Source organism: Amblyomma americanum, chromosome 1 (assembly GCF_052857255.1).
Source record: "Amblyomma americanum isolate KBUSLIRL-KWMA chromosome 1, ASM5285725v1, whole genome shotgun sequence".
NCBI lineage: Eukaryota > Metazoa > Arthropoda > Arachnida > Ixodida > Ixodidae > Amblyomma > Amblyomma americanum.
Genome location: NC_135497.1, coordinates 166,983,041 through 166,998,722, shown reverse-complemented (window position 1 = coordinate 166,998,722; position 15,682 = coordinate 166,983,041). Strand labels below are relative to the sequence as shown.

Below are 15,682 nucleotides of genomic sequence, written 5' to 3'. Positions count from 1 at the left end.
CCTGTCGACCTGTGTCCGGTGTCTGCTAGAGCTTTGCTGCACAGGTAAGGCCGTTCCACGGGTGAGGGATTAAACCAGGTTTTTTGTCCTGTGGGAATTAGGGCTGTTGAATTGCTAGGCTTTTGACCATAGCTTCTACCTCCCCAAGGGAAGCTCCAGCATCCTGGTTCGCCAGTGTGCGGTCTTAAAGCTTTCCTATGGAGTCTTTCAGTATTAATGGTTGCAAGGTGATCCCTGTGGCGTTGGTCCCTATTGGAGATGGAGCCATTGAACTCAAAAACTCTCGTATCATTCAGGAGCAACTGAAGCCTGTGACCAGCCGCCATCTGGAAATTTCAGAAGGAAGACCGTTTGGCAGGAGGGGTATAGAGCGCAAGTCTTCTGGTTTAGATTGTGAGGCGGTCTTGCTCCAGTACGCATATTTCACCTGACTGCGGTGAAACCATTTATTCCTTAACAGCTTGCCTGCACTAAGGGTTTATCCTCGAGCTTCACGCCAAAAGTTTTTCAGAATTTTCAAAATGCCGGTGTTGGTATTCTGTCCGTCTTCCGCTGTAGAAGGAAGGCTGGTGGTTCTCGGGTGCCCACAAAATCAGTTATTGCATCTATTTCAGGGTCATTTGTCTTTGTGAACTAAAGATTTGGCCCTGTCTATAGCGTAGACTCACTGCAACCGCGGCCATTGCAGTGTGGGAACTGCCCGCGGTTTGACCACAGCACCAAGTCATGTAAGTCGGCAACACGCTGACAGTTGCGGAGACAATCTTCCATCAGATACCTGCACTTTTGATTCTTCCAGTTGTTGCGGTTGACGCTGTGCTAACCCAGCTGATGATCCCATATGCCCGAAGCGTGCAGATGAGCAGACTGTGCTGGAAATTGTTCGGTGGGACAGGTGCTCGCGAGCAGATGCGTACGCCCTGCTGGATAAAAAAACTCGCTCATATGCAATAATTGTCCGCGCAGCTGGTAATGATGTAGAAGTGGGATTGACAAAGTCAGCTGTTGCTGCTGTGGAGAAGGCTTTTGCTGGTGTCCTCGATCGTATACGATCAGCACGTTCAGCAATGCCCTGTCCCGGGTGATCTCAGCACAGGATGCGTCATCTGTTTTGAGCAGCCAAACTCGGCCAACATGTCCTTCCTCCTGTGTCACTGAAGAATCAGCCGAACCTTCAACCTCTCTTACATAAACGCCTGTATTGACGAATGTCAATGACAAACTCCCTGTAACGCTTGCCGCTTTGACATAGAAATGTTATGTCCAATTCTAAAACGTCGCTCTTCGTCCTCGCCGTCAAAAATTGATCGTGATCATGTCAAGACCAGAAAGGTGTCATCGGGTATCACGAGAACACCGACGCGTTGAAAGACTCTGTTGCCGCCTCTTTTCTAAAACAATAATCATGGCGGGATTAACAGTCCTCACGTACAACACGAGCGCTGCGTTGGACGTTTCTTTCGTCCTTGTCTTGTTTGCGCTGTTTCAGAATGAGTACCAACTCGCCCAGGCTTCTACTTTGGCGTACTTTAAGAAATGTTCACTTATTCAGGTCCATTGCGTTTGAGAGCACGCGCATCATCCACTATCTCTGAATAATAGGCAATTCCAACATCTCTGGAAGTTCCCGAACAAAGTACAGGGGAAGAGACAGTAGTTCGTTCCTGGGGCTGAGTCCTTCCAGATATGAAAGGCTGGGTAAGTTGAGAGGAAAAAGGTATTATGAGAGGGGCCATGCAAGCATGAATGACACTCATGCGTAAGCTGAGCTGCCAGAACGTCAGTTAACCATTCCGAGACATTTTACAAGGATTTTAGCGCCAAGGATACACACAAGAAAGAAGACAACACCGGCGCTTTGTTTGTATAGACACTATCCGCTCAACACTCTTAGACATGAAAGCTTCCACGGCAGCCGCAATCGCCTGAGAGACCGTCGAATCTAACGTGACTTCTTGACAAGTGGTCATACCTGCGTAACAGTAGGCTATCTACGTAACTTCTGCTAATGCCTTTCAGCATGAGCAGCATTTCAGCTCAGTTATCTTAAGGATGAAAGAGCGGCAATATGAGCGGTGTGCATCGTTGACCCCACCGTAAAAGCAGCACTTCTCGCTCTGGTCTGTGCAGGTTGTTTGTACAAGCGTCCCCACAGTTTATGCACCGGAAGCTGGACTTGTAAGCTCGTGCACTATGGCCGTAGCATCAGCAGCTGTTGAACTGCAGATGACGACGTTAACAGCCACGCCTGAAAGCCTTGATTTCTGACGGGCAGAAAGCACCCGGATAAGTGGCTATAACAGACTGGCTTGGCATCCGCACGTCGTTAACATCCCGGCTGTAAGGATGCACAACAACACCTGCAGGGGGCAGACGTTGACGTTCAAGGGTCTGAGCTGGAGTTAAGCAAGAATCAACGCCTCGTACAAGCCATTTCGTGCAGGCGAGATGGGAGGGAATAAAAGGTAGTCCAAGGAAAAGCAGTTATCTGTTACACAAGCGAGGTTGTAATTGTTGTGATCGCCTCTTCCCTCTAAGCGCGTAGCTGCTCTTTTTTATGCATTTTATTGGCAGATACTTGAGAGTGACTACTGTGTGGCCTACTGTCAGCTTTTGACATGGCGTAGACGTTGTGTTATTTGATTAAAGCTGACTGGAGTCGGATGCTATATCTTGGGCTTAAAAGTAGGACTGACTCTTCGCAAGATATCTATCAGCGCCTTTTCTCTCGCAGTACAGATAAGTGCGCTCGTAATAGCGTAATCCATCAGTCAATAAAAATGAAAGTTATAAATCCTTCTGCTTTCATCGCAAAAGTATGTATGAACTTAAAGACGAGGAAGACAAAGCTTGAGCGCATAATCACAACATTCTTTCACAGAATTTACTTTTACTTTGTGTACTTTTTAAGATTTTCTTTTTGCGCGACAGCGTGTACCGCTCGTTCGGTCGAAAAGCCGTTGGCGTAGTAGTTGTATAGTAGTAGTGGTCGTAATGGTCGTAATAGCCCATTCCTTACGGCGCGGTTTGGGTATCCACCGAGATATGTGAGGTATATATAAGCGTTATTTCCTTTCCTTAAAATCAATTTTCATTTCATTTTCCTTCCCTTACGGCGTGTTACACGCCGCGGTGGCTCAGTGGTTAGGGCGCTCGACTACTGATCCGGAGTTCCCGGGTTAGAACCCGACCGCGGCGGCTGCGTTTTTATGGAGGAAAAACGCTAAGGCGCCCGTGTGCTGTGCGATGTCAGTGCACGTTAAAGATCCCCAGGTGGTGGAAATTATTCTGGAGACCTCCACTACGGCACCTCTTTCTTCCTTCACTCCTCCTTTATTCCTTCCCTTACGGCGCGGTTCAGGTGTCCAACGATATATGAGACAGATACTGCGCCATGTCCTTTCCCCAAAAAACCGCTTATTATTATCCCTTACGGCGCGGTTCGTGCCCACCGAGATATGTGAGAGGGGCGTCATTTCCTTTCCTTAAATTGTCCAACGGGAAAGGTATCGCGCCGAACGGGCGATGGCGTTCCATGGACCCCTTGGCAACTCTGCAACACGCTGCGGCGTCCCACTCTTAAGGCTTAAGCGCCCTCCAATTTTTTATGCAATTGGCTGACGCAATATTTTCGGCCATTTCGTCGGTAGAAGGTATGAGCCACTAGATTTGCGAGGCCAACAACAAACTCCGACGACTGCCCATAAATCTGCTCTTTTTTGAACAACTGGAACATCACGTCGACTCGATTTTTTGCGCGGCTCTGAAGGAAGCATGCACGCAAGCTTCCTTGCAAGTATATAGTGTGTTTCACCTATGACTTCACACAATTTTTAATACTACGGTTTTTGTGTTAGAAGAGCGCTTTTAACTGCATTGCGTTTCCAGCGGTGTAGTACATCAGAATATAGGTACACGACGTGCTAACTAGCGTGCTGATTGACTAATACTGCACAGTTAACTTTTTAACTATTAGCGTTAGGCTCCTTAATTACTGAGAGCCATGTTTTTACAATTTCAAAAACGCGGTTACTGTCGGCGCTGTGGCCCAACAAATTTTGACTAATTCGACGAGTTACGAGCACTGGAGAGCTTGCTTTGCCTGCGGGCTTCTAATAATAATAACAATTGGTTTTGGGGGAAAGGAAACGGCGCCTTATCTGTCTCATATATCGTTGGACACCCGAACCGCGCCGTAAGGGAAGGGATAAAGGAGGGAGTGAAAGAAGAAAGGAATAAAGGGGTGCCGTAGTGGAGGGCTCCGGAATAATTTCGACCACCTAGGGATCCTTAACGCGCACTGACATCGCACAGCACACGGGCGCCTTAGCGTTCTACCTCCATAAAAACGCAGCCGCCGCGGTCGGGTTCGAACCCGGTACTCCGGGTCAGTAGCCGTGCGCCCTAACCATTGAGCCACCGCGGCGGGTCTGCAGGCTTCTCAAAAGCGCATTTATATTGGTGCGACGTAGGCGAAATTTATTGGGCCACAGCGCCGAGGGTAACCGCGTTTTCAAAATTCTAAAAACGTGCCTCTCAGTAATTAAGGGGCCTAACGGTAATAGTTAAAAAGTGAATAATTCAACATTAGTTAATCGACCTGCTAGTTAGTACATATTAGCTGAATTCTGATGTAATACACCACTGACAATGCTATGCCGAAACAAGCGGCCTTCAACCCTCCAAACCCCTATTTTTAAAAATTATGTAAAATCAGAGGTGAAGCACCCTGTATATTCACAGTTTTGCGAGGTAAGTGCAAAGGCACGCTCTTTCGACGAACCCTCGATATTTTTGAACGTCTTTGAAGAATCCAGCGCTGTGGCGTGGCTGGAAACGACCCTTGATATCGTTTCAGTCCGCGAGTCCGTCCTTCATTAAAAAAAAAATTATTGCGGACTCATATTAAGGCCTCAGAAGATGGACTGCATGTTCACCCAGATGTCGCTGGATGTCCAGCTCCGGCCAGTGCAGCCAGCGGCTCCAGTTTATGGGTGGGAGACAGGGAAAATAAGGTGAGATTTTGGCAGTGCTACATGCCAAGACTGCGCATCCAGCTCTTTAAATTGAACTCGTGTTGTCGGTGTTGCAAACGCTCTGAAGCGGTTCTACCTCTTATGCACCTCGGAACCTGTAAATCATAACAAATTACTTTCATGCACTGCCTTTTGTGTAAACTCGCAGAAAGCTGCAAAGGAGATCATATGTTGAATGCCCTAAACGCGGTGAGCATCGCAAGTTATTAAAGGATTTTTACTCCTTACACGCTGCATTACTGATCGCAAATAATGCATTTACTACGGTATTTTATAGTTAAGTCATTTTCACGGTGGACAAATTACGCAGTAAAACATACCTTGGCTGTGTGGTCTGTTCACTATGCCAAAAGAAACAACAATGAACAAAGAAGAAGTAAATGCACAACCACTTCCGAATACTAACATTTTGGATAACCTTGTCTTTTTCTCCCCGTCTTCCAGATTTTACTTTATTTGGCTGAGTTTCTAGCGGTGGTTCTTGCTGTGCGCAAGATACCTAACATTTTTTCCATGGTAGTAATAATTAGGGACTCGTTATTATGCACTTCACTATCCGCGTCTGCCGAATCACTATCATTTCGCATACTCAGGTTTACGATCCCTCCTCAAGTCCAATCAACTCGGTTTGTTTGGTTTCATGGACATAGGGGCCTTCATTTCAATGAATCGGCTGATGCTTTATTGAAGGCAGTCCAGAGTGGTGCAATCGTTGACCTCCTACCAACCTGTGTGTTCGTTATGGCTTGCTTGCTTGAATTATTTTCAACCCTTTCTGATCCCTTGGAGGAGCAAACTTGGCGATCCCGGTAACTTCATGTTTGCGGGATCTCAGTTTCCTTCGCGCGACTATGTTGTTGTGTGCCACAGCTAACATTTTACCTCTACATGTCTGGTCCAGCGATCTCCCCACCGTGTCCGTCATGTGCTGAGCCAGAAATAATAGATCACTTTCTTCTCTTTTGTCGCCGTTACACATAGCTAAGGAAGCGACTCTAGTTTCCGGAAACTTAGTTTGCGCCTGACTTCTGCGGTTGTTCTATCTCTTGGCGTGTCTATGCTAGGACGTACCAATGGGAATTGGTGCTTCGCCATTCAAAATTTTCTATACTCAAAACCCGCCGCGGTGGCTCAGTGACTAGGGCGCTCGGCTACTGATCCGGAGTTCCCGGGTTCGAACCCGACCGCGGCGGCTGCGTTTTTATGGAGGAAAAACGCTAAGGCGCCCGTGTGCTGTGCGATGTCAGTGCACGTTAAAGATCCCCAGGTGGTCGAAATTATTCCGGAGCCCTCCACTACGGCGCCTCTCTCTTCCTTTATTCTTTCACTCCCTCCTTTATCCCTTCCCTTGCGGCGCGGTTCTGGTGTCCAACGATATATGAGACAGATACTGCGCCATTTCCTTTCCCCCAAAACAAATTATTAATATTTAAATGACTGCCATCATGATCTGTAGTTTTACACCTTTTATCCATTTAATTCATCTTCTCATTTTATTACATTCCTATTGCTGTTTTTCTTTTCTTACCACCCTCAACCATCTCTGAGAGAAACTGAGTTGCTCAAATTTGGAATATCGTCTCATTTCTGCCACATGCAATCTACAAAAGTGGTAGTCACCGCCTGGTCATGGCCAATGCCTCTTGTGAGTATGCGCGATTTTTATCAGGCCAACAACAACAACTGATATCTTTGCCTTCCTATTTTTAGCCGATCCTCTAGTGCGGGTACGGGCCATCTTTTGTAAGGGCAACAACAACAGCTACCCTGTATATCCTGGAGGGCCAGCAGGAACTCATGCAACAAGTTCGCCGGGCGGCCAAGGCCAGTCGAATCCTGAAATGAGCAAACTACCCACCGAGCTTAAGGGAAGTCCCGCCATACGATCCTAATAAAGTTTCTTCTCTCCCTTGTATTTTTCCATCTGCCTCCTCCCATCATCATCATGTCCCGTCGTGACCCTCTTTTTTCTCCTCTTCCCGTTCCCCAGTGCAGAGTAGCAGGCCAGATATTTATTTTTCAGGCCAGCCTCTTTCTCTTCTTTTCTACCTCTCGAGCACTGAGAAAAGAAAGTAAAAGCTGGCCATGATGCGTGCCAGCGCGTTCGCCCCTGCAGCCAGGTGTGAGCACCCCGTCTGGCCGGATGATATCCGCAACGAGAAAAAGTTCGTATTGTACTGCGCATATACTCTACACGGCATCTATTACGTGAACTGAAAGTCTTACATACGGACTCAAAGGCACATTTACCTTGGGAGAAACAGCCTGTAGCACTTTCTTAGGTGCTATCAAGTTGCCACGTGTAAACATAGGAAAACAGTTGAAGAAGAAGTTAGCGACGTTGCGGCGCAAGGCTACAGATACGTGGACCACTGACCCAGGCTGGCAGTCGGCACCTTGGCAGCTGAGTCGCGGAGTTGCATCCAACATGCGCGAGATTGTCCACATCCAGACAGGCCAATGCGGAAACCAGATTGGAGCGAAGGTAAGCCGCCTCTTTCGCCTCGGGATATTTCGTGGCTGGAGCTGTCGCGACTTTCTTACGACCTCAGTGCCTGTTCCGAAGCGTTTTACGCTAGCGATTGCGTTGCGGCCTTAACACCGTGCTCTAGGATGTAGTTTCAGGCTACGGGTTTAAGTACTTAACTTGTAAAAAAGTCATGGCTGGTAGTAGCCGCACTGCTTTTGTACTTAGTCGTGCCTTCTGTGCGTAGCACGTTGCGCCCCGGTGCAAGTGGAATCTCTGGTTCTTGACCTTTGTTTTCGAGTTGACATTTTACTTGCCGCTCGCTATTTGAGTTTCTTGTTGGTTTATGTCCCCTACCTGAGCCTTTACCGTCGTTCTTGGCGGAGAGGAGACATGTAACAGTCTTAGGCCCACTGACTGCCTCAAAAGGGATCACGCGGAGGCCGGGGATTCTTTAATGGGATTTTTTCCCGTATCGTCTAGGTTTCGCGCCTGTCGCTATTCAATGGACTGAAGTGCTTTAGGCTCTGCCAGTTTTTCGCCATCAGGAACGCTGATGATTATGAGCCCCAGAATGCCACCTGAACCGGTTTCAGCTATGATGTTTAAGGTCTTTGGAGTTATTTCGTGTTAGAATCTAATTCATGCCTCTAAATGTGCTTTGATAGTGGTCGCTGCTCACTGTGACACCATGATGAGTACCGATGTCTTTACACGTTTGCAGTTTTGGGAGGTCATTTGCGATGAGCACGGCATCGATCCAAGCGGAGCGTACTATGGGGATTCGGACCTCCAGTTGGAGCGCATCAATGTCTACTACAACGAGACCTCCGGTACACGTCTTCCTGTATTTCGGTTGATAATTTCACTTTGGAACTTTCTCGTACCGTAGAGCGCGCTTTGCTCTTTAACGCTGTTAAACTGACCCCTGGCCTCTCATCGGAGCATCTTGAGCGGCACGCCCTGGCGAGTTTTACACCGTAAAACCGATCGCGGATGATTTTGATTAGTCGCACTGAACGCGTCATGGCCTCTTCTGCTTGCGGCATGTTATGCCAGTGCAGTTGTTCAGGCCACATTGTTTTCAGCACACCTAGGTTCACTTCGAACGTTCTTCATCAAAAACGATTTTTTTTCTCACAAATCAGGATTGTTCACAATGCCGCTGACGGAGTCATGAATCATAACCTGGTCAGGTTTGACGATGACATACCGTTAGTCTCACCTCGACAAAGTTTCCCCGTGTTGTCGTGGGTGGGATAAAAGTTTTAACGCCATGTTTGGCAACAGTAACGTTGTTGTGCTTCAGTGGATATGGCGTTCGGCTTTAGCGTCATCGTGGGATCGAATCTTGCGGCAGCGGCCGCATTTCGATGTAGGCTAAATGTTAAGACATGTGCTCGGTGATGTTATTGCACGTGAAACAGTCCCAAGTGGACCAAAGTAGTCCGTACGCCTGCATTACTGCCCCTCTGATAACCCAGTAGCGCCTTCGCAATTATAATACCATGTACCGCATTAAAAGTTTAGTAATAGAGAACAGAATGGCTTAAAGCAACGTTAATTGCAGTAACTATATTTTAATGCATTTAAATTATCCTAATCACATTGTAAGTGGTTTTACTACTCCAACCAAATTTAATAAATATTGTTGAAGCTGCTGTTTAAGGATTGGACGGGGGGGGGGGGGGGGAAGGGGGCCTAGGGCTATTATTATGCTGCTTTTATCAGCTGTCACATCTTTATTGTTAGCAGGATCTCTTTTCTTTGCTTCTTTTGCTTATTTCTTTGTGATGCACGCATGGCTTGTAACCACAGGAACGTACTTTTGTTGCACCTAAGTGATATTTATTTTTTGTTTGAGGAGGTAAATACGTGCCTCGGGCCATCCTGGTTGACCTGGAGCCGGGAACCATGGACGCCGTCCGCTCGGGACGCTTCGGACAACTATTCCGGCCGGACAACTTCGTGTTCGGTAAGGGGTTGCTCGTCATTTCCTGAGCAACATATTTAATTTTGCACCATTCCATCTTAAAGCACACTAAATCAGCACACTCACAAGAGCGCACGATATAGACTAAACTTTAATGCGCAGAACTGGCTAAAATTTGTGCCCATATCTCTGTACGCACTGCGTACCCTTGTTGAGTTCAATCCAGTCCAAGTGCCAGTCAGTTTCATGCAGCCACGAAATCAAGTGCCTTTGAGTTGAATATGAAGTCATTTTTATAAGTTCCGTTAGAAGGGTCCCCAAGACTCACGCGTAAGCTTGAAGGTTCAACACGACTTTAATGTGCAGCGAAATGGGCGTAAGTACGAGAGTGGCAATATATGTGCTTTTTCCAAATTAAGATTCTATCCGCAGTTGGTACACCGCAGAACACAACGCCCCACATCACTCCAGCAAAACGGGTATGTGACATATTAATTAATGACTGGATGTAGTCCTCAGCGGGAGAAATCTGGCAGAGTGCAAAAAAGAATTAGGACAGCGATAAAAGATGGGTTCTGCAGAGAGCCTCCTTCTGTCCTCGTCTTGTCTGCCACATAGCTCTTTTACCAGAGTGACTTAGTGCCGAGATTGAGTTCTGAAGGCCGAGTGAAACATAGCCATCACTTGCTATAGTCTTTACATGCCTGAAAACTAATTAAATTAATTCACACGTAACAGCATCCTAATATTATCCAAACTTCACCTATGAAATGCGGTGTTTATCCCCCTATTGGCTACGGCCATCAGGCCACTTAAGTCAATTTTTGTTGCCTTTCTGGCTGCTGTGTGAAGTGTGTTTGGATAGTGGCTTTCCTTTATTGCATATTCCAGTACTGATTTTCTTCAGGGTACAGTTTGTGCAAGTATACGCCTTTCACAACCTGCCCCTTCAGGTCAGAGTGGTGCTGGCAACAACTGGGCCAAGGGCCACTACACCGAGGGTGCTGAACTGGTGGACTCGGTGCTCGACGTTGTGCGCAAGGAGGCGGAATCCTGCGACTGCATGCAGGGATTCCAGCTGACCCACTCCCTGGGCGGTGGTACTGGATCTGGCATGGGCACACTGCTCATCTCAAAGATCCGTGAAGAGTACCCCGATCGCATCATGAACACCTACAGTGTAGTGCCCTCTCCAAAGGTGTGTGACATTATCTGCAGGACCCAATTTCAGCATCTTTGAAACAAATCAAACATGACATTTCGGCCTTGCTTTATAAGGCGTCTTCCTTGAATTTTGATTAGTCGTTATGCACAAAGTTCTCATTCTCTTCCTGCGGCTACCTCTAGGTTTCGGACACTGTCGTCGAGCCCTACAATGCTACTTTGTCAGTGCATCAGCTTGTGGAGAACACCGACGAGACCTTCTGCATCGACAACGAAGCACTCTACGACATCTGCTTCCGGACGCTGAAGCTCACGACTCCCACCTACGGAGACCTTAACCACTTGGTTTCTGCAACGATGTCGGGTGTGACCACATGCCTGAGGTAAGTATTTCGCAGCTTCGTTCAAGGGGCCACTTAAGCGCCTCATGCATGTTCATAAAGAGCCCAAAGAGGTCGACACCATCCGCCGAATTGCTAGTTCCGACGGCAGTGATCGGTTCATTATGGAACAAGCACTGCAAAGACTGCGGTCGCCAAGGTCTTTTACAAAATATTTAGAGTAATACACTACAGCTAATCTCCATGTATAAAGTGCATGTGGTGGCAATATTTTCAGAAAATACAATGACGAGCAAGAAAGCAAATAAAAGCACCCTCACCGTCCGCATAAAAACTAACAAACACCGCACCTGCTATAATAATAATAATAATAATTGGTTTTTGGGGGAAAGGAAATGGCGCAGTATCTGTCTCATATATCGCACCTGCTATAGCCAGCAAAGCAACTGCTCAAGGAAGCTTAGAAAATCACTTCAAGGAAAGTGAATTCGGCAGCGGCAGCAATAACGAGAAGGCGGCTGTCGTCGGGAATAATGGAGCGGCGCCTAATCTACGGCATGCGATTGCACACATTGGGAATAAAATGGCCTTGTTTAACCACTGTACCTCAGAAAACTCATCAGGCTAAAAGGTAAATTAAGGCCTCGCGCTGTAAATGATGAAAAACTACTCTGTTCAAAAAGCAAACATTTCAAATCTCTTCAAAATAATTTAGGTGTGTGTCACTGGAGAATGCTTTTTGAACTGTTTCTCCTTTATAAAGCGCACATTTATCTCGTTCAGCTCCTTAATCCTAGCGTACAGGACCTCCATATAAAGCCTCACGTACAGTGAAATCAGTTATCCCCGTTTTCTCTTCGGGAAAAGGGAATACAAATTCCCACGTTTTGGTATGGAAGTTTTTCTTCGATAAATAGTGGCACTTCCTGAGGAAGTTGGGAGCAGAGTACCACATTAGCCTGCTGAGCAGTCAGTATGGAATAAATACTGGTTGCCATTGTTGGGGGATGGTGTTTTAGGGCCTGGAGAACGATCACATAATTTTAAAGTGCCACGACAACCGGCAGACCGGTGAAGTTAATACTCATCGATGTTCTCCTAATGTAGTAATTTGTATAACCTTTGAAGCTGGATACGAAGCAGTGACCACGTGAAGAATCCATTTTTATTTTTTGTGATTTTGCCAATGAATCGAAACCAGCAACAGAAGAAATCATGTTATCTTACTGGAGCTGCTTTGTTTCTCCGCCGTTGTTATTTGAGGCAAATAACAGGCATGCAGTTTTAATGTTCTCTAGAACAGACTGGCAAAGTGTAAACTATGTCACGTCTGAAATTTCCATGAGTTCGTTCTTTCATTGGGCTTCGTTGTCTGCACTGGCGTGAAGAGAACTGAATTTCAAATTTGATGACCCGATATTCAAAAGCTTTGAATGAACAGCGGCAACAATCGCGACATTCTACAAGATGCCTCCAGTGACCGTTGTAGCTGCTCCATAATCTTACCACAATCTTGTTCTGACTACTCCCAAACAAGAGCGCCCAACATACCTCTGTAAATTTTCTCTCCCCTTGTGAATTAAGCGGGCTTCTAATCAAGCACCGTCCCATTCCTCACAGATTTCCTGGGCAGCTGAATGCTGATCTTCGCAAGCTGGCCGTTAACATGGTGCCCTTCCCTCGCCTCCACTTCTTCATGACTGGCTTTGCTCCACTCACGTCCCGCGGCTGCCAGCAGTACCGGGCTCTGACTGTGCCGGAGCTGACGCAACAGATGTTCGATGCCAAAAACATGATGGCTGCTTGCGACCCCCGCCACGGTCGTTACCTGACAGTTGCTGCAGTCTTCAGAGGCCGAATGAGCATGCGGGAAGTTGATGACCAGATGCTCAACATCCAGAACAAGGACTCGAGTTACTTCGTTGAATGGATCCCGAACAACGTAAAGACAGCTGTCTGTGACATACCGCCTCGAGGTCTGAAGATGTCTGCTACTTTCATTGCGAACAGCACAGCCATTCAAGAGCTTTTCAAGCGGATCTCCGAGCAGTTTACAGGTGACCATCGTGTTTCATTTGAAAGTGCTTCTTAAAAGCACATGCTTTCATTGTAGGTACCCATTGCTGTCGATTTTCTGGAACAGCGCATTTTCGGGGACAGTTCTAGGAGTGTGACCCTGCCTGCTTGATATATTATTTTTTTTTGCAGCTATGTTCCGCCGCAAGGCCTTTCTGCACTGGTACACCGGAGAGGGCATGGACGAGTTGGAGTTCACCGAGGCAGAGTCCAACTTGAACGAACTGGTGTCAGAATACCAACAGTACCAGGAGGCCACAGTTGAGGATGAGGGGGAATTCGAGTAGACCCAGGCAGAGGCCTAGTTTTTTGTGTGCAGTGCTTTTTTCTTTCGCTTTACAATAAAGTGTTTGTTTGTCATGGATCCTTCTTTTTGAGCCAGGTGCTTGTGCACTTCAGTATGTCGTAGGCCCGGACTGCGTCACAAGGATGGTCACGCAAAGCAGCTAAACCTTACTGTATTGCAATGTGCGCACATCTGTAAATTGCCGTGTGACCGGCGTTTTCGGCATTTTGACGAAACTCTAAAATCTGTTAAAATCTTCTCATCGAACCACTTTTAGAGCGAACGCAAGGTGATCTTAAGGAAAACAAGTTTTGATGAGCTATTATTGGTCTCGGATACTTCCTGTCTGATGATGTGGAAAATTCTCTGTGCTGTCGAAACTGATATGAGACGAGCCGGTTTTTAGAACATCGCTACGGAGAATACATTTTGCTTATTATTCTCAGTATTATTTGACTGAGTTTTTTTGGCGTATTATCTAGCCATCATCTTTTGTCTCATATTTTTACGATTTTTAACAAAAATTTCTGTGACGGGATCTTGGTCAATACTAGGACGATCGAATCACTTTCCTTGAGAGGCTCTTCTACTTGAGGGAAGGAAAACACGTTGAGAAGACGCCGACAGGACATCAAGTAGCATTTGAGGCGGCTGCTTCACCAATTCATTGTTCAGCGATAGTCGAGCTCCTCGGGGCTGCTGAACCTGCAGTGATCGAACTATCTCGCCCTTCTGTGAGCGGCATAGCCCTAACCCGGGACGCAGCGCAGAAAGGTTCGTCGCCAAAGGCTTTGGCGATTCGCCACTGTGAGGAGCCCTCAACCCTTAATACTCAACGAACATTGCCCGTGTTGAATTCTGCGCTATTGATTCAGAATCCCTTAGCGTGGTGTCCACGGAAACGGAGGGTAGGTGCTTTGGAAGCCACGCGAGCTTTCGTGATCTGAAAGCCCTATGGTTGGAGGCGGGAGCGATATTTCCGGCGAGGGCCTGGGGTAAACAGCTCTTTGTCTCTATAGCAGTTTAGCGTCAGCATCACCAGCTCTTAACGCGATAGCGGTAAAGGCCCCGTTCACCCGAAAATCCAGTGCCGATGTTCGTGTTTTCGGTGTTGTGAGTGAAAAATCGCAAGCTCTTGATTGCCCAGGTATTGAATGGCCAGGTATTTTTGGATGCAAAGTAGAGAACGACCGTTTGCATATATGGTAATTAACCGATTGCGCTACCGCGTTATACCCTTAGGGCGGAGCTTAAGTGATCCTTCTAAGTTTTGCATGGCAGGTAGGAAAGCGCTTCCTGGTGTAATTACGACTGATTGTCTGCGAGTCGAGGTTACTGTCAAGGATCTGTGCCATCTGTTGCCGTCGGCGACTGCGAGGATTTTCGTGGTCAAATAGCATCCAAGTCGCGGCAGTGTAACGCGAAATTCGGCGTCAACTTTTGCGCTACTGGATTGGAACTCGTTGCATTTTTATCGTCTTACCGTAATATCCGGTATACAGTCCGCACGCAGTGTCTAGTCCGCAACGCACAATTTTGGCTGCATATGGATTGTAAAACTTTTATTTCCAACAGTTTGAGAGGCTTTAGGCCCCTCGCCTAAACGACAGCCAGAATGTCCTGGCTTGTGGCGGCGTCTTCGGCCAGTTGTACGACCTTTGTCTGAATCATCAGATCGGTGCTGAATAGGAGAGCCTCCCATTGGTCAAGCGACAGAATTTTTTTTCCCTCCATGGGGGCAAAAGGGCATTTCCAATATATATGGTTGAGATCCGCGTTGTGGTGACATAGCTTGCACACATTTGAATATTGTGACGGATAATCAAGACTACACATAACTGGGTTCTGGAATGTATGAGTCTGGAGACGGCTGCCAATGGACCGCAAAGCGCAAAATATAAATTTTTTAGCATGTATAACTCGCAGACTGTAAATACTAGGCATCTCTGGCAAGAAAATATGCTACAGATTAGAAACTACGACATACACTGCGCTCATCATCCTCGTCCGTAGCGTTTTCCTAGTTCCATTCACTGACAAGCACAAAGCCCTCCGAGCGTATGCAAATTCTAAAGCTTCATTTGGGTAAGCACAACGAATGAATGAGTCAAATAACATTTATTTACTTACATTCAACCGCATAAACGAACAGTTCGATCAGTGTTTATATTTTTTAACGGCAAGCTCATGATTCACCCAAAGATGAGGAAGACGAGGTTTGCGACGTTCGGCGATGTGTTCATCTCTAAAAACTCAAATTTCCTTTAAATAATATAAGGTGCCCTTTTTACGCACTTCTTGGCCTTCGCCGGATTCTGAGCTGATCCCTCTTTATGGGAGTGAGTCGTTAACCTTGCGAGACCAACGACAACCAAAGAC

The 15,682-nt window shown here is 46.8% G+C and overlaps 1 protein-coding gene across 1 annotated transcript; it reads left to right on the top strand.

Annotated features, from left to right (window-relative positions):
• The first annotated feature begins 7,421 nt into the window (after positions 1-7,421).
• Positions 7,422-13,381, top strand: LOC144114134 (tubulin beta-4 chain-like). Its single transcript, XM_077647647.1, has 7 exons — positions 7,422-7,521; positions 8,228-8,336; positions 9,368-9,478; positions 10,390-10,634; positions 10,784-10,983; positions 12,562-12,998; positions 13,150-13,381. Exons 1-7 carry the CDS (start codon positions 7,465-7,467, stop codon positions 13,302-13,304), a joined length of 1,314 nt encoding a protein of 437 aa, XP_077503773.1. The 5' UTR covers positions 7,422-7,464; the 3' UTR covers positions 13,305-13,381.
• Positions 13,382-15,682: the final 2,301 nt, after the last annotated feature.